The 20060-nt window shown below is 36.2% G+C and overlaps 2 protein-coding genes across 9 annotated transcripts; both read right to left on the bottom strand.

Moving 5' to 3' along the window:
* Positions 1-181: 181 nt before the first annotated feature.
* On the bottom strand, positions 182-10271 carry LOC132137857 (selenocysteine insertion sequence-binding protein 2-like). Of its 7 annotated transcripts, XM_059547630.1 has the most exons (19): positions 10185-10264; positions 9976-10106; positions 9447-9533; positions 7992-8166; positions 7842-7911; positions 7545-7762; positions 7357-7438; positions 6863-6978; positions 6635-6772; positions 6375-6410; positions 6164-6259; positions 5908-6031; positions 5654-5817; positions 5295-5451; positions 4976-5150; positions 2291-2511; positions 2047-2201; positions 1804-1960; positions 182-1333 (listed from the first exon to the last, which is right to left on the bottom strand). In XM_059547630.1, exons 3-19 carry the CDS (start codon positions 9464-9466, stop codon positions 1212-1214), a joined length of 2226 nt encoding a protein of 741 aa, XP_059403613.1. In that variant the 5' UTR covers positions 9467-9533; positions 9976-10106; positions 10185-10264; the 3' UTR covers positions 182-1211. The 7 variants fall into 7 exon arrangements, with proteins under 7 accessions (XP_059403613.1, XP_059403612.1, XP_059403611.1 ...); XM_059547629.1 differs by lacking the exon at positions 9976-10106 and having other exon boundaries at positions 10145-10271; XM_059547628.1 differs by having other exon boundaries at positions 9447-9590; positions 9976-10269.
* A 389-nt stretch (positions 10272-10660) lies between these two features.
* mfsd10 (major facilitator superfamily domain containing 10) lies at positions 10661-16700 on the bottom strand. Of its 2 annotated transcripts, none has more exons than XM_059547625.1 (13): positions 16613-16700; positions 15737-15963; positions 14820-14916; positions 14602-14705; positions 13907-14065; positions 13617-13805; positions 13197-13305; positions 12978-13089; positions 12314-12422; positions 12093-12183; positions 11944-11991; positions 11320-11409; positions 10661-11181 (listed from the first exon to the last, which is right to left on the bottom strand). In XM_059547625.1, exons 1-13 carry the CDS (start codon positions 16674-16676, stop codon positions 11078-11080), a joined length of 1503 nt encoding a protein of 500 aa, XP_059403608.1. In that variant the 5' UTR covers positions 16677-16700; the 3' UTR covers positions 10661-11077. The 2 variants fall into 2 exon arrangements, with proteins under 2 accessions (XP_059403608.1, XP_059403609.1); XM_059547626.1 differs by having other exon boundaries at positions 16541-16641.
* Between the last annotated feature and the right edge of the window lie 3360 nt (positions 16701-20060).

The following is a 20060-nucleotide window of genomic DNA, read 5'->3' as shown; positions in this document are numbered from 1 at the left end:
GCCAACATTCTTCAAAATATCTTGTTTTGTGTTTAGCAGAAGAAGAACAGCTCGAGAGTCAGTAAATGATGACAGAATTTTCATATTTGAGGAGTGAACTATCCCTTTAAGCACTACAGACTGATTTCTGCTTTCTATTAATTAATTTAAAATGGCCTTTCAAGGATGGACACTCAGACAGTTTTGACACAAGATCATTTATTGCAATGAATTTATTGCAAATACTAGAGAAAACCTTCACAATCACAAAGTTGTTTTTGGTCCCATAGTCAACATTCTGAAAATACACAAAAGCAGGGCAAAAGGTTTATATGTGAAAATGATTTGATACTGCTTAGTGAAGTTTTGAATTATTAGCTCTATGCTACAAGTATATGCCATGAAGCCCTGCGTACAACACAACTGCATAACACACACATTCCCTATTAACAGCATAAAGGCATAGAGCTAAACAAACACTGAGAATCTGAAGGAGAACCACCTCAAGCACTGAGTATTAATGGTTCAGCTAGTTTTGAGGAACAGCCAGAGGAGAGTTATAAATTAAAATCCAGGACTATGATTAGGTAAGTGATGTTTAATAAGTTCTAGGAAGGAGAGGTATTCCCACAAACAGTTCACGGTCGTAACAATCATTTGCTTTATGAGCCTTCACAACTAACGGCACCCTGCCGATAATGACGATACGTGGGCTGCAAACACAGTGGTCATGATCAGTAAAACTGTGCATCCAACTGGAGAAAGAAAACATTTTCTTGATTTACATATTTACAAGTGTAATCATGTACATAAATTAAGTCATTTAGATTGCTTCTATCATTTCATCAAACTACTAGACTTATTTTAATAGAAATAGAGGGATATTAGTTATTTGCAAAAATATTCACCATTCAGACTGTGGAAACGTCAAACTGTGCTATCTTTACGAAAATATTTTTAGTCAAGGGCTGTTCTCTATTTTCAGCTGTATTGCCTCTTGATTTAATACACCATTCCAGATAACAGGAATATGTGTTTATATTTTTTTATAAAATCCTCTAGACAGGCACATTTGGTACTTTAAGCTATTCCTGATTTATTTCACAGGGTGCTGAGGGCTCACGCGGCGTTGGAAACACTGTAGTGATTGGTTTCCGTGTCGCAGAAGTTTGACCTGAGCGCTGCAAACAAACAAAAACAGACATTTTGCCTCATCCGTCGGTGTACTTCCATTAAATTCCTTCAAGGTCATCCAGCTGTTGCTCTGAACCAATAGAAATGGATGAAAACTGGTCCTCAAAATTCAGGAAAGGGTGGTTGTAATCTTTTTCGAGCATTTTCTTCCATATTTTAACTGAGAAAAAACACAAGCAGAATTCATAAGTGAATCCAAATGGAGTGAGGGATAATTCTTTAAAATGGTAATTGTAGCAGATTATTCAATCAATATTTGGCTATTTTGTGACTGGCATTTAATTAATTAAACTTTTTTATGTAAAACATGATGTATTTTTTCCCCAGGATTCACTGATGAGCATAACTTCAAAAGAACAGATTTGGAAAGGCCTCTACTGTCACTTCTGATCAGATTTTTTCTTCTATCTCACGTTATACATATTGACCAACCACCAAACAGATATAATTTTAGTCTATACATGCATGGCTAACCTACCTATAAACAAAGCAGCTAAGTTACACATTAACATATTTAACAGTTAATGGAGTCTTTTAACAGAATAGTTAACTAAAAGGATAGTGAAATGGCAGTATTGCATGCAAAAGCAATAAATTCATGCTATTTTTAGGTCTTTATTTAGGACGTACTGTACTCCGGCTCTTCAGTTCCAGAAAGTTCTCTTGATGGCTCCACCTCCTGCTGCTCCTCCTGCTCTTCTGGGGAAGCAGCCTCCAGATTAGCAATCATCACCTCATAGGCCTTCCTGGCATCAGCAGATAGCTCAATCATTTTGTGATAGTGATCCTGTGGCCATCAAATAAAGAGAAATTGGCAAAGTGCACAGAACTAGATATTTAACACAACTATAACCAGAAACTTCTGCTACTTACCTGTGCGCCATCAAAGTTAAAAATGCCCACCAAGCTGACGGGGACAGCTTTATTAACACAGCGGCCCAGCGCCTTCCGAGACAAGGCAAACACAAATGGGATGCCTTGATCCCGGCATGTGTCGATGATCGTGTGAAGAGCCTCATCTAGACCGCCTACATTAACACAACAGGCCCCTCATCAGCAACAATTACAGCAGCAATATGAATGGAAATGTGAGTTCGGTGCTGTAAACTCACTTTACCTTTGGACTGAATACGTTCACAGTTGGGCGAGATGATAACACACTTGACCTTCCTGAGTTTGAGGTGTTTCAGCACCTCTCGTAGGCCCATGACCAGCCTGCGCTTCATCCTGGCCTTCATGGGGTCTTTCTGAAAAAGACGATCCTGAAACCTCACCAGCTCCTTCAGTAAGCTGCTCACACATTCATCTACATCTTTTCTAAGCACCTGGTTGCAGTAGCTGTAAAATTAGCACAAAGAAATGCATTGTCTATAAATTAATATAAAAAACAAATAATACAGGTCCTTCTCAAAAAATTAGCATATTGTGATAAAGTTCATTATTTTCCATAATGTAATTATAAAAATTAAACTTTCATATATTTAAGATTCATTGCACACCAACTGAAATATTTCAGGTCTTTTATTGTTTTAATACTGATGATTTTGGCATACAGCTCATGAAAACCCCAAATTCCTGTGTCAAAAAATTAGCATATCAAGAAAAGGTTCTCTAAACGAGCTATTAACCTAATCATCTGAATCAACTAATTAACGCTAAACACCTGCAAAAGATTCCTGAGGCTTTTAAAAACTCCCAGCCTGGTTCATTACTCAAAACCGCAATCATGGGTAAGACTGCTGACGTGAATGCTGTCCAGAAGGCCATTATTGACACCCTCAAGCGAGAGGGTAAGACACAGAAAGAAATTTCTGAACGAACAGGTTGTTCCCAGAGTGCTGTATCAAGGCACCTCAGTGGGAAGTCTGTGGGAAGGAAAAAGTGTGGCAAAAAACGCTGCACAACGAGAAGAGGTGACCGGACCCTGAGGAAGATTGTGGAGAAGGACCGATTCCAGACCTTGGTGGACCTGCGGAAGAAGTGGACTGAGTCTGGAGTAGAAACATCCAGAGCCACCGTGCACAGGCGTGTGCAGGAAATGGGCTACAGAGAAGCAGCACTGGACTGTTGCTCAGTGGTCCAAAGTACTTTTTTCGGATGAAAGCAAATTTTGCATGTCATTCGGAAATCAAGGTGCCAGAGTCTGAAGGAAGACTGGGGAGAAGGAAATGCCAAAATGCCTGAAGTCCAGTGTCAAGTACCCACAGTCAGTGATGGTCTGGGGTGCCATGTCAGCTGCTGGTGTTGGTTCACTGTGTTTTATCAAGGGCAGGGTCAATGCAGCTAGCTATCAGGAGATTTTGGAGCACTTCATGCTTCCATCTGCTGAAAAGCTTTATGGAGATTTCATTTTTCAGCACGACCTGGCACCTGCTCACAGTGCCAAAACAACTGGTAAATGGTTTACTGACCATGGTATTACTGTGCTCAATTGGCCTGCCAACTCTCCTGACCTGAACCCCATAGAGAATCTGTGGGATATTGTGAAGAGAAAGTTGAGACGCAAGACCCAACACTCTGGATGAGCTTAAGGCCGCTATTGAAGCATCCTGGGCCTCCATAACACCTCAGCAGTGCCACAGGCTGATTGCCTCCATGCCACGCCGCATTGAAGCAGTCATTTCTGCAAAAGGATTCCCGACCAAGTATTGAGTGCATAACTGAACATAATTTTTTTTTTTAGGTTGACTTTTTTGTATTAAAAACACTTTTCTTTTATTGGTCAGGTGAAATATGCAAATTTTTTGAGACAGGAATTTGGGGTTTTCATGAGCTGTATGCCAAAATCATCAGTATTAAAACAATAAAAGACCTTAAATATTTCAGTTGGTGTGCAATGAATCTAAAATATATGAAAGTTTAATTTTTCAATATGCTAATTTTTTGAAAAGGACCTGTATATATTATTATTCATTAATATTATAATAAATTAATGTTATTACTTCTAAAATTTACTATCACTTGAAAATTAGGTATTTAAGGGTTACCACTTCCCAAAATGAAAATGTTTTCTTTAATCACTTACCCCCATGTGGTTCCATCCAAACCCATAGAAAACTTAGTTCGTCTTCGGAACATAAATTAAGATATTTTGATTCATTTGGACAGCTCTCCAATAGACTGCAATGTAATTATCAACGTCCAGAAATGTAGCAATGAGATCTGTAAAATAGTCCATGTGACATCAGGGGTTCAACCATAATTTAAGGGAAACATAAATAATGACTTTATTCAACAATTCGTCTACTCCTCCACTGTAGTAGTGGAGAGTATACACCAAACGTAAACAGTGTATGCTGTTGTGTGTCAGCTGCGCCACGCAGATACATTGTTTTTGTTCAAATCAAAGCGAAATTAAACATAGAAAACGAAATCCGTGTGGCGCAGCTGACATTATTATTATGACATTTTCCAAAATGGCGCTACAGTGCCACGGAGGAGACGAATTGTTTAATAAAGTCTTTAATTTTTGTTTTCTTTGCGTATAAAAAACTATTCTCGTAGTTTCATACAATTACGGTTGAACAGCTGATGTCAAATGGACTATTTTACCAATCTCATTTCTATGTATCTGGATGTTGATCGTGTTAATTACATTGCAGTCTATGGGAAGGTCAGAGAGCTGTCAAAATGAATCAAAAATATCTTCATTTGTGTTCCAAAGACGAACTAAGTTTTTACAGGTTTGGAATGACATAGGGGTAAAGTGATTAAAGACAACATTTTCAGTTGCTCAAATTCAAGCCTTTTTGGGAACAATATGCATGTATAAACAAAACATTAAAAAAAAAGATTTTCCTACTCTCTGAACTTCCTGCTGTGGATTTTGGGAAGATTGGGATTGGAATCGGGATTCCAGGATTTTAGCGTTGTGTTTTCTGACACGACGTCATCCAACTCGTGATGAGAGGGCGAACCAGGCTGGCCACTCTCTGACTCCTCAGTCTCAACGAGTCCAACTTTCTCATCCATGTCTGCTACCAAGATAGACAACACATCACAGTGTGTGATATTCAGCCAATATGACTTAAAATCAGAGGTGTAAAATACTTGAGTAATTTAACTTGATAACCACAGCAATTTCCTTCAACGACATGTGAATATATCACAGTGTTTCATACTTGTGTGAAGATGTTGGTCATGGTCAGCGAGGCTGGTTTCAGAAGGATTCTCACTATTACTAGTTTCATTTTCACCAGCCTCAGTGGCCACTCGGGCCGGGTCTCTCTCCTCCAGCAGGCGGTTCTGTTTCCTTTCCTCTCTCTCCCGAAGAATGACCTCAATTGTTCAAATCGCAAAACATCTTTTAGAATGCTGATCATAATTCAAACTTCAAATTCAAAAAATTCAAATTCAAATTCACAAGAATAAAAGGTTTCAAAGGTAAGTGTAATTTCTGCATCAGATATAAATGCCACTCCAGTTGTGTTTGAGGACTCAAAATTCACACACCACAACTTTAAGTGGACACTGGACTCACTCTTTTGAGTGGTGTTGGTTTTTTAGCCTTGGGAACTTCTCGCTGTTTTCCCTTCTTCACTAATGGACAGGTGGAGTCCAGCGGGTTGTGCGGGGTCTTCTCTTGCTGCCATTGCTTTTTCTGAACTGAAGGTTCTTTGTGGACTGCAGGCAGAGATCCTCCAACTAACACACCAGCAATGTTAATTGTTAATTACACACAGTGAGTACCATCATAGTTTCCTAAAAAGATCTTTCCATATTTCAGCCAAATACCTGAAAGTGTTAGTGGTCGCTGGTCTTGTCTGGATTTTTGAGACTGTTGTTTCTGCTCAAGAACAGTCAGCATGTTTCCAAGGTCAAGCTGTACAGGAACTTTTGACTTCTTCTGACTAGTCTGCTGAGATAAGATGGGATTAGAAGCAATTACAATGTGTGGCCGTCTCATTTCTTAGACAAAATATTTAGTCATTCATTTTACATTTTACATAGATTTGGTGGAGTCTGAACATCACACGGGAAATATACCAACCTGTGTTTTCTTGGTGTCACTGGAGGCAGAAGTGGGTGTTGTGGCTTTACGCAGGGACAATCCCTCTTTTTGTACTGCTGAATGTCCTTTGAGTTCCTGAATCCATAAAATTACAGATGGTACAATTAACAGGTGCATATTTCAGTCTTTGATATTCAAATATTTTCTGTGAACTGCTGGCATGGTGCTCAGGCCTAAATAATAAACTCACAGATGCATGTGACAGGTCTGGAAACTCCTCTTCATCCTACAAAATAAATACAACACACAACATTACGCTTCTGCTAATGTCAGGTGACTACTGAATTAGAGAATTAGAAAAATAAATGAACAATTATAAAAAGAAGTGCAAAACAGTGAATTAGCCTCTAAAATAGCTTTAGTTTACAATAACTGATTTATACGGAAATTTATTTCCAACAACAAACAAACGATTTAAAAACTCCTAAAATCAAATTGCACAGATTTTACCTCAAACTTCGGAGGCTCCTGCTGTATCAGATGTTCCTCTAGTGTCTCCTCTGCGTTCTCAGATGAGGTTTTGGATTTCTTCTTTTTCTTCCTCTTCTTCTTCTCCGTCTGCTCAACAGACTGTGTAGTTAAATCATCCTGGACACAGTAAAAAAAAAAAAAAAAAAAAAAAAAGTTTTTAATTGGGTCTACTTTGTATAAATGCTGGTCAAGGGTGCAGCAGTTTACCTCTGACAATCTGTTGGCTTTGGGGCTTTTCTGGATGACTCTGGGAGGCTGAGAAGCGATGTTTGCCCAGGACTGAGCAGAAGATCCGGTGGGATTGAATACTGCACTGTCCCAATCTAAATCAAATTGAGGTTTAAACAATTCGATGCATTCAATTCATTCAGTATTGATTTTTAACTTACAAATCTAATTTAAAAAAAATTCACAATCCACTTCTGTAATATGATGCATTTCCCAGTGAAACGGAATATTCCATAAGAAAAAAAACAACTAAATAATTTTTAAGCCCCAAAACATTTTATTTGTCTTTTTTTAAGAAAAGATACTTCAACATCTTTCTCTGAGCAAAATGACTAAAGCACCTGATATCGTAATTACAACTTCCCAAATCGTAAACATGAGGACTTGACCGCACCATAAGACAAAGACAGACATGTATTAAGAAAGAAAATCTGGTCTATTTTGATTTCTGAAGTATGTTTGCACATCTTCACCTGTTGTGACAGCTGATGACATGTCACACTTTCCACTGGACGGGACTTGCTGTGTCGACTTGGTTCCTCGTTTTGGTGCATTCTAATAAGAATAAAAACCAAACGTTGCCGAGATTCATTGAGGAAACAGCTTGTGCTTTAACAGAACATTGTGTTCTCTGGCTCAAATCACCAGGAATGAACGTTACCTTACAAATGGGTGCTGGTGATCTCTGACACTCTGCTGGCATGAGTGCAGAAGCACAAACAGATGGTTCCTGGTGCGGGGAAGCTGCCGTCGGGTTGCTGGGTGTGATATCACCCAATTCAGGGAAATCGGCAAGTTTCATTTCAAATGTGCTAATACATGTAATGGCTGATTTGTCTCTCTCTGTAGGGTTTGAGGTAGGTTTGATCCCTCTCTCACCTAGAAGCAGAACCAAATCAACCAATTACAATTTAACCAGGAAATTACTATTAAAAGTCTTCTTAAAAGGAATAAACACCTCTGTCTTTTGATCTCCTACTGATCCTTTTGTCCTGAGTAGAAGGTTCAGCTCTGCTGTCCTTCAATAACTAAAAGATTGAAAAAGGCTTTCAAAAATGCAACCGTAATAAAGATTTAAATAATCCGAATAGCCATACTAGTATCAGACCTTTCCAGTTTGCTTGTTTGAATCATTATTTAGTCCACTGCGGGTTTTGAGATCAGCGCTGCTCTTGTAGATGTTTGTCCTTGGTGCCATGGCATACTGATCGTCTTCTGATCTCTGCCTCCTCTTGAACCAGTCCTCGGGTGAAGACTGGCATGTCTTGTTTTTATATGGAGCTCTGAGTACAATAAAGTCTAAAGTTAAAAATCTGAAAATCATACGAGGAGTCAAAACGAGATGAGTACCGATTTCTTTAGTTCTCCAATGCAATGCAATGTACAGTGGTCTGAAAAAGCATTTGGACAATTAAAAGGAACTGATATACTGTTCAAAATTAATACATGTATTGTTACGCTTTCTTGCTGTCAAATGCTAGAGGAAAATAATCAGTAATTTGGTTCACCCAAAGGTGAAAATTGTGTCATCATTTACTCATGTCGTTTCCAAATCAATATGACTTTGGTAAATAGAAACACAAGTAAGGCTATTTTGAAGGAAACCTGAGATTTTTGTCCCTCGACTGGCTTACAGTAAAAGAACCAAAACTTCCAAAACCAAAAAAAGATCCCAAAAAGGTCACAAAGGCATTGTAAAATGAGTCCTGATGATTTAATCCAAGTCTTGTGAAGAGATATGATCACTTTACATGATGAATAGGTTTACTTTAGGCTTTTTTTTATTTACATCTAAACAATGATCAACATACATGAAGCACACATTTGGTAAACATGCAAGTGCAGACAGAACTCATTTAGATTATTTTGTATGATGTCTGTATGGCCTTTTTCGATCTAAGCTTTGGTTGCCCAGACTTTTAACAGAGGGACAGAAACCTCTAATGTTTCATAAAAAATAGTTGACCAAAGTCTTGGAACGACACATAGGTGAGTAAAAAATGACAATTTTCTTTTTGCAGTGAACTATCCCTTAGATTTGATGAACTACACCTGTGATTACTTTGATTGGACACCTGTTTGAACTTGATGAGCTGGTTTAATGTTACTTTAAAAAATTGCTCAAGAAAATATGGAGCCATATCATAGTCAAAAATTATTAATTTATTCCCACAACTTATTAATTCATGGCCATACTAATAATAACCCCCCCTCCTTTTTAGTTTATTTAAATCATGTCCATGATTTTGCCAGAACAAGGGAACAAATGAATAAGTTATGGTCACTATATCTTGTTTCTTCCCACTTGCTTGACATGTATGGGTCTCCCAAGGGAAAGTGTAGTTAGGTCTGAAAATAATGTCATTCGATCACATCTGCAGGAAGCACTTGGTTTGACAGTTTGATATATAATGATATATAAAGACATTCATGCATTTTTAGTATCCCAACACTTCTTGGGGCCACTGATCACAAATCTACATAAATTAATGAATCATTTCTCAATGCCTGCCTGCTCTGACTGGTAAATAAAATCAAATTCCACACAGTCAGTTATTTTTACCTTTTCAAATGGTCCTCCATTTTGTGTTGCTGTGGAAGGCTATGAATCAAACAAATTCAGAGGATCCAAAACCCCAGCCTTCATTATCTGTGAGCTCAGAGACAGGTTCAAAGATCAGACCGGTGACATGACAACATGCATGAGCTAAAATCAAGATGAATAAATCAAATAAACACTTTGGGAAGAAAAAAAAATCAATCACTGTATGGAGTGCACAAATCTGCGTTTAAACAAACGATGCTGAACGACAAATCATGACGCAGCAAACAAATTAAACTAGTCATGATCAGTCTTATGTCATAATCCACTCAACCAAAGTCACTTTCAGAGCCAGACGGTTAAAACACGGTTTAATATTGTCTATACACCGACGTTTACTATTTTAAGAGATCATAAGTAAATGTATGTAAGGTTTTTGCTGGACTGCTGTCTTAAAAGAAATGATATTGGATTGAATCGGTTAGCAGCAGCCAGCTACTACTACATCAAGTAAACTTCTTTGATTCAGACACATGAGATTCAAGCTTACATGCGAAATAAGATGACAGAGGGCCACTGTGTCGCATGTTTAGCTGTCGACAGCTTTCAGTAGCACTTCTGTGTCAGATGGGATTTCTAGATAGCTCGTGTAGCTAGTGTATGCACAGTCATGATGATGAACTATATAGAAATTCAGCAAACAGTCAAATATTTCATACCTTCCGGTCTTTAACAAAATCCATTTAAGAAGACGCATACCGTGTACATCCAGTTCCGATATAAAACTGGTAGGCCAAATAATTAAAGATTGAGCTCAAAGTTTACGAGAGCAGTCGGTGCGGGGGACTTTTATTTTGAAGGTGGTTTGAGAGACAGTCATTAGGACTGCAGTGTGTGATTTTCAGCCAATATGACTTAAAATGTAGCTGATAATACTTTACATTTTCTTTTCTTTTTTTTAATTCATAACAGAAATATGGACAAAGTACCTTCATGCATGCACCTAATTTTGTTTATTGGTAAGTATTACATTCATAAATGTAAATATATGAAATGTGAACAATAGTTTCATGTGTTTATTGCTTCCCGTTGTACTTTGGCTTGACAGTTAAATGTAGGAATTTTTGTATTTTTATTTCTACCTGTATGTTGAATTGGAATTAATAAATGTAAAAAATAAACATAATAAAATCATGCAAGTTAATATAAACTGAAAGATAAATAAAACATTCCAGTAGACATTAATCACCATTATTTATTCATCTTTTTTAGAAATTTGATTGAAAAGATACATTCAGTATCCACATATTTTTATATATAGATACACACAAAAATATACCAGTGCATATGCCAAACATGTAATGTCATTTTTATAAAACAGTATCACTGACACAGAAGCATAAACATATGCATACATGTTGAGTTAATTAAGTGTTGTAAAAAAAAAAATAAAACGTGTGACATATGTCTTACTATTTAGTCTTTTTTTTTTTTAATTTAAGTAAACAAATTTCCATAAACACAAGTACTTTTAATTGTTTTTCACTGTAAACACTTTCAGAGGAACTTTCTTGAGTGGACTTTAATGCTTTCAATAAGGAAAACGAGGTCTGACCTCTTATGACACAAGAATGAGTCCTAAACTCTAAATCTCATTCCTCCTTCTGTCTCCTTAGCCGGCTCAGTAAAATCAGAGGCACTATGAAGAATGTTGAACTGATTATAAAACAGAATTCTGCTCCAGCCAACCAGTACACTGAAAAAAACAGACTCATTTAAATTATTTCCATACAATTGCAAATTACTGTTAGGGTTGTTAACATAAATGCAAAAAATTACTTAAGATTTCTAAGATTATATATAATTTAATTTTTTTTCCTTTTCTTTTTTTTACCTGAAGAAGCCACAGTAGGGCCCAGTGCTCGAGCTAAAGCTCCAAGACTCCGAAGGATTCCCATTACTGTCCCCTTCTGACTAGCTGAGCCTAAAAAACCAACATTGACATCAATAACACAACACACATTCAAACTAAAAGAGGTGTGAGAAATGTTACCATCACTATTAAAGGGACAGTTCACTTAACAATAAAACTTCTGGCATATTTTATATATATATATATATATATATATATATATATATATATATATATATATATATATATATATATATATATATATATATATATATATATATATATATATATATATATATATATATATATATATATATATTTTTTTTTATTATTATTATTTATTTATCTATCTATTCATTTTTTTATTATTATTTATTAATTTCTAAAAAAAAATTAATAATCAAAACTGATTATCACAAATCACAATTCTTAAAAATATCCTCTTTTGTGTACCATAGTAGAAAGCAAGTCAATTGTAATTTTTTTTGTGAACTATCCTTTTAAATAATGTTTTTTTTTTTTCCAAACTAGAGAACGGTTAACTTAACCCATTAAAATAGATCACAGACAAAACTAGACACAGAATCTTTTTTAAATAAATCCCACCGTGTCCAGACACTTGTGTTGAAAGGCATGGAACAACAATAGCAGCAGCTGAAAAAAATTACAAATTCAAATACTAACACAAAAAATAAGTAAACATTTAGATGATAAAAATAATGCATTTGTATACTGACAGATGCATACTTGCTTACCAAAAGAGTACAAAAATAATCCAGAATAAAGCAGTGTCAAATTCCATGCTATTCCAATGAGCAAGAATGCTGGTATAAGTGATATAATTGCCTGAAATACACATATATAAAAGCAAATATGTAGTCACAATGTGCAGGCCTTTTAGTAGTTAATCATTAAATCATATTCAGAGTTCCAAGATAATTGCAAGAAAATTTCAGTAATGCATGAAAGAGTTTACCACGCTAACAGTCTGGATCTGATGACCTGGTTTGATCCTGCGGGCATATCCGCCCTGGATCACTGCCATGGTAATGCCGATGAAAAAGAACATCTTCCCCTGCTCCATGCTATGACAGAAGAAGACAGAGTTTCATTTTAAACATCTCAGGCAAGATCACAGGATTCAGCTGCTCCATGATACACACACACACACACACACACACACACACACACACACAAACACACACAATGATCCCAGTATCTCACGGTTCTGATTAAGCAAAAGACATGTGTGCAAGAGTGAATTGGTAAATTGAAATCATATATCATCCTAGTGGCAGCTACACTTTACTTCAACCTTTGTCCTCTTTAGTTGTTTATGATTTATAATAAATTTGCCAAAACTTCCTTGTTCCTCATGCAAATAAACTCAAAAGATGTCACATCTTCATGAGTCACATCTCATGGCTTAAGTTGGCCTCTGTTTGAACTTGAAATCAATTAGCTCGATTTGCCACAGACAGTTTAGCAGTTGAAGACAATGGTGTGCTTTATAATGTTACAAACTGAATGCTGTTGTGCAGGCAACTGATGTGCAGAAGCAGTAACCAAAGCCTTTTGTAGCTGTTTTTTTTAAAAAGGCTGTTGGAAGTTGTTGTGTTAACTATAGATTCAGGCCTTACCTGGAAAACTGGAAGCGCTGATGTGTCAGAAAACTCAAGGTGAATTCCAACCCAGAGAAGAGAAACAGATATGTGAAGTAAACCAATCCAAGCGCCTTAAGATTTAGCATTTCTATTGTGGAAAAAAAATCGAATAATCATCACGATCAATTGCTGTGACAGATATTCATCCTGGTCAAATTTAAGACTTTTGCGTTGACTGAAAGTTTATGGCCTCACTTTGCTCAGATGGTGGATTCTTTGTTCTTGTGAGGGCCGTGAAATTGAAAAGTGCAACAGGGTGAAGAAGATCTCCAGAGTGTTGAATACCTGAAGATTCTGAAGCACCCTGAGTCGTGAAAAACATTCATTACGTTTCTAATTAAAGACAATTCTATTAACAATTAAAACTAAGTTGAAGTCCATTCAGGAAGTGATTACATTAAAAGTCACAATGTATTGAAAGTAGCAACAAATCTTGTTTTCTCTATCCTATTAATTCATTTCATGCTAGCTTTAAATGTCACTAAAATATCTATGCACATTTGAATAATGTGTTCACTGAAAATTACATACAGTACATTATTACAACATAACTGAACAGCAATATTTTAATCACTTATTATTAAAAGTTAGCTTCTGGTTGTTGCATACTGTCACCTTGCTGTCCTTTTGTAAAGTCTCTGGCAGCATGAAGAATATAAAAAGCAGGTCTGCTAAAGAAAAAAGGACAGCCAGCAAGGCTGGGCCTTGATAAAACACCTCAGCGTCTTTGAGCCTCAGAGCAAAGTATGCTCCCATTAATGGACCCAGTGTGAACCCCAAGGAGAAAGCAACACCAATCATTGCCTGACAACAGAAGAGAACAAACCCAGACAATCTTCAAATGACTCCAAAGATAAAAGCTCAAATGTAAAACATTCATTTCAATAATGATGACCCTAACTCACCATTCCCTTGTTTCTTGCTTTAGGGCAAGGCAGGTCTGCCACAATAGCAGTGCACAGGCTGACATTACCCTTACAAATTCCTCCAACCACTCGAGACAGCAGAAAAATTGTAAAACTGTGAGAAAAAGCCCACAGAACGTAGGATCCCACAAGACCTACCTGGAAAACAAGGAAAATAGTACTCAGATCTACTAGGTCTACTCTTGATCAACTTTTTCATCTGCTAATTTGACTTCGTTTCTCACAAATCTGAGTTTATATCTTGCAAAATTGAAAGAAAAAAGTCAGAATTGCGAGATAAAAAGTCACAATTAACTTAAAAAAAAAAATGATTAAATGGCAGAAAAAAGTTTCCATAGGAAAAGGCATAGACACACATTAAAGGAAATTTTTAAGAAAAGTTTTAATTTAATTTTCTGTTACTAAATACCTTATATCAGGGTTTCCCAAAACAGGTTTCACAAACCCCTAGAAAAGCTAATAATTAATAAAATCATACAAATGAATAAATCATTCCATGTGATTATTTACCAAAATGAAAACCATGTACATATGAATATTTTGTTAAATTACTGAAATATTAACTTAAACTCTCAGAGGGTATTTACTTTAGGTCAAAGAGGTTTGACTGACAAAACGGTTTGGGAATCCCTGCCCTACAATGATCTAGTTTTGTCAGTGTGGTCTATACTTACGGTTGTTAACAGCAGCAGTGGTTTTCTTCCATAAACATCTGAAAGAGCCCCAGTAATGGGTGACGACAGAAATTGTAGCAGAGAGTAGAGAGAGCCTATCAGACCTAAGACACCAGAGACGAAGACAATCAATGTACCTGTCTTCAATACAAAGTACAGTTTGAATTATGTGCTGCATTTGAAGAAACCCCGAACTTCAGTCAGAGTAACGAAGTTACCTCCAAAAAGAACACTGTTATATTTAGTTTCCATCGGAACTCCAACCGTCCCTCTGAACCAGTCCACTACGCTCCGTAACGACTGATACACACCGTCCTGTAGATGCAACATCAAAATCAGAAGTGAAAGCTATTTTTATACATACACAAACACACACAAAAAAATTCTTAGTATTCATGTTGCTTTCCATTACAAATATATAAAATATATAAGACATTTTGTCTTGTTTTCTGAAAAATATATCAGAATCAATTTATCAATTTATATTTATCAAATTTTAAGTCAATTTATGCTTAATATAGGACAAGAAAGTGGGGTAAAAATTTATATTTAATTAAGTTTATTTTTCTTAATCCAATGACAATTTTTCTTTTGCATTATCTCTTATAAAGAAAATGTAGTTTGATGTAAACATGTTTAGATATTAAAACTGGAAAACAAGCCAAAATGCTGTGTAAGAAACCCATTTTTGCAGTGCACGTTATTATGTTTCCATTCTACTGCTGCTATCCAGTGGAGAAAAAATGTTAACAGAGTAAAGAAATGTTACACACTGCCAAGTATAACACAATAATTTGAATAGTTCAATGAGTATGCACTAGATGAAAAAGTGAATGAAGCCATTGTCAGCTTCATTTAATGAGAAAGAACAGCTCAAAGCTTGAAGGCTTTCCACAGACATATATCTTGAACAAAGCATATATTCATTCAGTATGTGATTACTTCAGTCACTGCTGCCTTTTGTACAGGAAATGCTCCTTTCTATAAGGTAACAACAATTAGATGCATGCATGACAAATCTAGGCCAAATACAGCAGCATTTCTTGTTGAACAAACGAAACAAACCAGTAAAACATCTTTTGAGATTTTTTAACAACGACATATCCAAATTATAACCATAAAAATATGATCTCACCCCAGTTTGACTGTAGTGGTCCAAGATGGAGGGGAGCAGAGGAAGTATTAATGTGAAGCCCAGCAAGTCAAGCAGCAGTGCTAAGAAAACCACCTTGATGACTCTGGAGGAGCGCACGTCCTCAGATGTAGTTTCGTCACCTGCCATTTCTCCACTCCAGTCTCCCAAAGCTTTTCTTGATAGCTGAGAACTCTTAAAGCATCTCCTGTGGTCACTGAACTGAATCACTGAACAAAAACAAATCAGCACAGTGAACAAAAGTATGACATGACGTTTTCTTTAACATGGTACTGTGTATTTGCACCATGGTATTCTTTGCAGTCATGTAAATATCATAGATTTAGAAATCATACAGTACAATGTTTACCACATTTACAATTTTTTTTTTTAATAAATTAAAAATGTAGGTTACACTTTGCTTTAAGGTTTTCATGTTACAGTATAATTACACAAAAAGTACTGGATAATCTTAATTAACAACACGTACCTTACTTATAGTTAAAGTTTGGTTTATGGTTAGTTGCTCCTAATTACTCTAAGCAGCCTTCATGTAACGTGTAAACTAAAGTGTTACCAAAACGTATTGATAAATAATTAAGTTTATTCTTAATTAATCAATGACTGATACTAAACAACTTAACTATAGCTTTAACATACTTAAACACCAAAACTTAACAGTCATGCACAGGGCAGATGGTCATGTAAACTACACTGCCCATACAGTAACATGAATCTAGTCTACTTAGAGTCATTGGGACATCACGCAACTCTCAAATCAACTGTAACAAATTCTATGACACTTGCCCGTCTGTGCCTCATTTAAGTCGAATATTTTCTTCGATTAGACTCGACAGAACAGTTCTCTTCATTTCCTACCTGGAGCTCGGAGTGCACAAAGTTCCCAGAAGATGCTGCTACTTCCCCACACACTCCCCATCATGAACACACACCAGGAAGAGGTGTCTCATTTCACCAGTATGGCAAGCCGTATTAGCTTAAAATCTTCCCAGCGTTACTCGTCGTTATTGCATTTTTACTAGTAACAATTAAATTAGAGAGCTCTACAACTGAATTCTTACTAGTAACAATTTAAATTAGAGAAACTCTCTAATTTCATTCTTACTGGTAAAAATGAAATTATAGAACTCTATAATACAATTTTACTATAACATAACACATTAAATATATGTTTAATTGCAGAGCTCAACTGTTATTTAACTGTTACTAGTAAGAATTAGAATTAGAGAGCTATTTAATTCCATTACATAATGGAATTAAATAGCTCTCTAATTCTAATTCTTACTTTTAAAAACTGAAGTAGAGAGCTCTCTAATTGAATTAAAGAGCTCTTTAATTCAATTGTTACAAGTACAAATTGCATTAAAGAGCTTTGTAATTGTAATTCTTACTAGTAAGAATGCAATTGCAGTGCTCTCTAATTAAATTAAAGAGTTCTATAATTGGAATTGTAACTAAAAATTGATTTAGAGCATTTTGATTTTGGCATTGTTACTAGTAAGAATTTAAATGTAGAGCTCTCTAAATGAATTGTTACTAGTAAAATGCAATTCCGACGAGTAACGCTGGGAATATTTTAAGCTAAAATGGCTTGCCACAACTCATAGAGACGACCATAGTGACTTGTGGAGCAATGAGCTGATTTTTGGAACATGTGTAGACAAAGTTACAAATTCCTCATCTGTCAGAACAGATAATCATAGAACATGCACATACAAAAACAAATGTATTTGTTAATTTTAAATTTTAACATCACTGGTTTGATAATCCACATTGTAGTGGTTTCCAATGACCACACGATGGAGTTAATATATAATGTTAAAAGCAAATTGTGTGTACAGTCGTGGCCAAAAGTTTTGAGAATTACATAAATATTGGAAATTGGAAAAGTTGCTGCTTAAGTTTTTATAATAGCAATTTGCATATACTCCAGAATGTTATGAAGAGTGATCAGATGAATTGCATAGTCCTTGAAAATTAACTTAATCCCAAAAAAACCTTTCCACTGCATTTCATTGCTGTCATTAAAGGACCTGCTGAGATCATTTCAGTAATCGTCTTGTTAACTCAGGTGAGAATGTTGACCAGCACAAGGCTGTGGCTACTAAGATTGCACCTAAATCAACAGTTTATAGGATCTTGATGAACTTCAAGGAAAGAGATTCAATTCTTGTAAAGAAGGCTTCAGGGCATCCAAGAAAGTCCAGCAAGCGCCAGGATCGTCTCCTAAAGAGGATTCAGCTGCGGGATCGGAGTGCCACCAGTGCAGAGCTTGCTCAGGAATGGCAGCAGGCAGGTGTGAGCACATCTGCACGCACAGTGAGGCCAAGACTTTTGGAAGATGGCCTGGTGTCAAGAAGGGCAGCAAAGAAACCACTTCTCTCCAAAAAAAAAACATCAAGGACAGATTGATCTTCTGCAGAAAGTATAGTGAATGGACTGCTGAGGACTGGGGCAAAGTCATATTCTCCCATGAAGCCCCTTTCCGATTGTTTGGGGCATCTGGAAAAAGGCTTGTCCGGAGAAGAAAAGGTGAGCGCTACCATCAGTCCTGTGTCATGCCAACAGTAAAGCATCCTGACACCATTCATGTGTGGGGTTACTTCTCATCCAAGGGAGTGGGCTCACTCACAATTCTGCCCAAAAACACAGCCATGAATAAAGAATGGTACCAAAACACCCTCCAACAGCAACTTCTTCCAACAATCCAACAACAGTTTGGTGAAGAACAATGCATTTTCCAGCACGATGGAGCACAGTGCCATAAGGCAAAAGTGATAACTTAGTGGCTCGGGGACCAGAATGTTGAAATTTTGGGTCCATGGCCTGGAAACTCGAGGCGGGTGGACAAACAAAAACCCACTAATTCTGACAAACTCCAAGAAGTGATTATGAAAGAATGGGTTGCTATCAGTCAGGATTCGGCCCAGAAGTTGATTGAGAGCATGCCCAGTCGAATTGCAGAGGTCCTGAAAAAGAAGGGCCAACACTGCAAATACTGACTCTTTGCATAAATGTCATGTAATTGTCGATAAAAGCCTTTGAAACGTATGAAGTGCTTGTAATTATATTTCAGTACATCACAGAAACAACTGAAACAAAGATCTAAAAGCAGTTCAGCAGCAAACTTTTTGAAAACTAATATTTATGTAATTCTCAAAACTTTTGGCCACGACTGTATGTACGTAAATAAAAGTGCTCAGATTTTCAGTCATACAACAGACATTTCGTATCCAAATACTTAAAAAGGTTAGAAAAAAAGAAATGGTAAGTTATAAAGTATAATAAACAATATTTTTTTTAACCCTTTTTATGGGGGTTGCAGAGAGAGAGAGAGAGAGAGAGAGAGAGAGAGAGAGGCAAATGTGGCATTACCTTTTTCATTTAACATCTAAACAAAAGCATTCAAGAAAAACAAATAATCAAATTTAAATCCCTTTATTGTGTTAATTACAAATAAATTGATTATTAAAACTACAAAAAGCAGTTCAATCATGAGCAGCAAGTGATTCCCACTTTTCTTTTATGGTTAGATTAACATTAATGCGACCGAACAGCCTAATGCACGGATCTAATATAATGATAATGATATAATGTGTGAACACTTAAATACTGCATAATTTTGTGTATAGTTATCGGGATCGCGATTTCTTCTTTTTTTCTTTTCTTTTGCCTGTGATGTTCATCCTCTGAATAGAGAGAATAAGCAGTGACCGCCAGGAAAATAATTAATAAAACTGAGTGTTACATTTATGCGAAAGAATTGTAATTTTATTTAAACCTAACCTAATTTTATTTAAACCTAATACTTATCACTTATGTGAATAAAACAGTATAAAACAAAGCCCACCGAACGTTAAAAGCACACAAAGTATTTTTGTCTTCACATTTAAAATATCTGGGTCATTTTGTCATTGTAAGTGCCATGTTTGCCTGCCACAGTAAAATATTAATGCATTTATATTGTTTTAGTGCTTGCTTTGCAAAGACCCATAATAATTATAAACAGTGCCAAATGTGCATTTCATTTGAATTTGACTTCATAGATTTGAATTAAACAGCTTTGGTGTATTAATTTTTATTAAAGCATATTTTATAATATCATCTGTACACGTCATCTTAAATATGTGCTCACAAATACTGAATAACACGAAAGACGGCATGTACAGTACAATAAATGGAGATTCAAACCAGCAAACTTTCACATTCACAGGCGGAACCATACAGTAAAACAAACGCTTCAGGGGGAACACGACGACGGCGCACACAACGTGAAGGACAAGAGGACTTCAAAATTGTTCAGCTG

This window comes from Carassius carassius, chromosome 4 (genome assembly GCF_963082965.1).
Source record: "Carassius carassius chromosome 4, fCarCar2.1, whole genome shotgun sequence".
Lineage (NCBI taxonomy): Eukaryota > Metazoa > Chordata > Actinopteri > Cypriniformes > Cyprinidae > Carassius > Carassius carassius.
Note: the sequence above shows the minus strand (reverse complement) of the source record. Positions and strands in the feature narration are given on the sequence as shown.

Excerpts from the sequence above, each read along its gene's own strand:
- mfsd10 (XM_059547625.1), bottom strand. The coding sequence starts at position 16,676 with ATGATGGGGAGTGTGTGGGGAAGTAGCAGCATCTTCTGGGAACTTTGT. Across the intron at positions 14,066-14,601 it reads CACTGCTGCTGTTAACAACC|GTAGGTCTTGTGGGATCCTA; the intron begins GTAAGTATAGAC and ends CTTGTTTTCCAG. Across the intron at positions 13,090-13,196 it reads GAATCCACCATCTGAGCAAA|AAATGCTAAATCTTAAGGCG; the intron begins GTGAGGCCATAA and ends TTTCCACAATAG.
- LOC132137857 (XM_059547629.1), bottom strand. The coding sequence starts at position 9,466 with ATGGAGGACCATTTGAAAAG. Across the intron at positions 6,979-7,356 it reads GTCATCAGCTGTCACAACAG|ATTGGGACAGTGCAGTATTC; the intron begins GTGAAGATGTGC and ends AATTTGATTTAG. Across the intron at positions 5,818-5,907 it reads GCGACCACTAACACTTTCAG|TTGGAGGATCTCTGCCTGCA; the intron begins GTATTTGGCTGA and ends CTGGTGTGTTAG.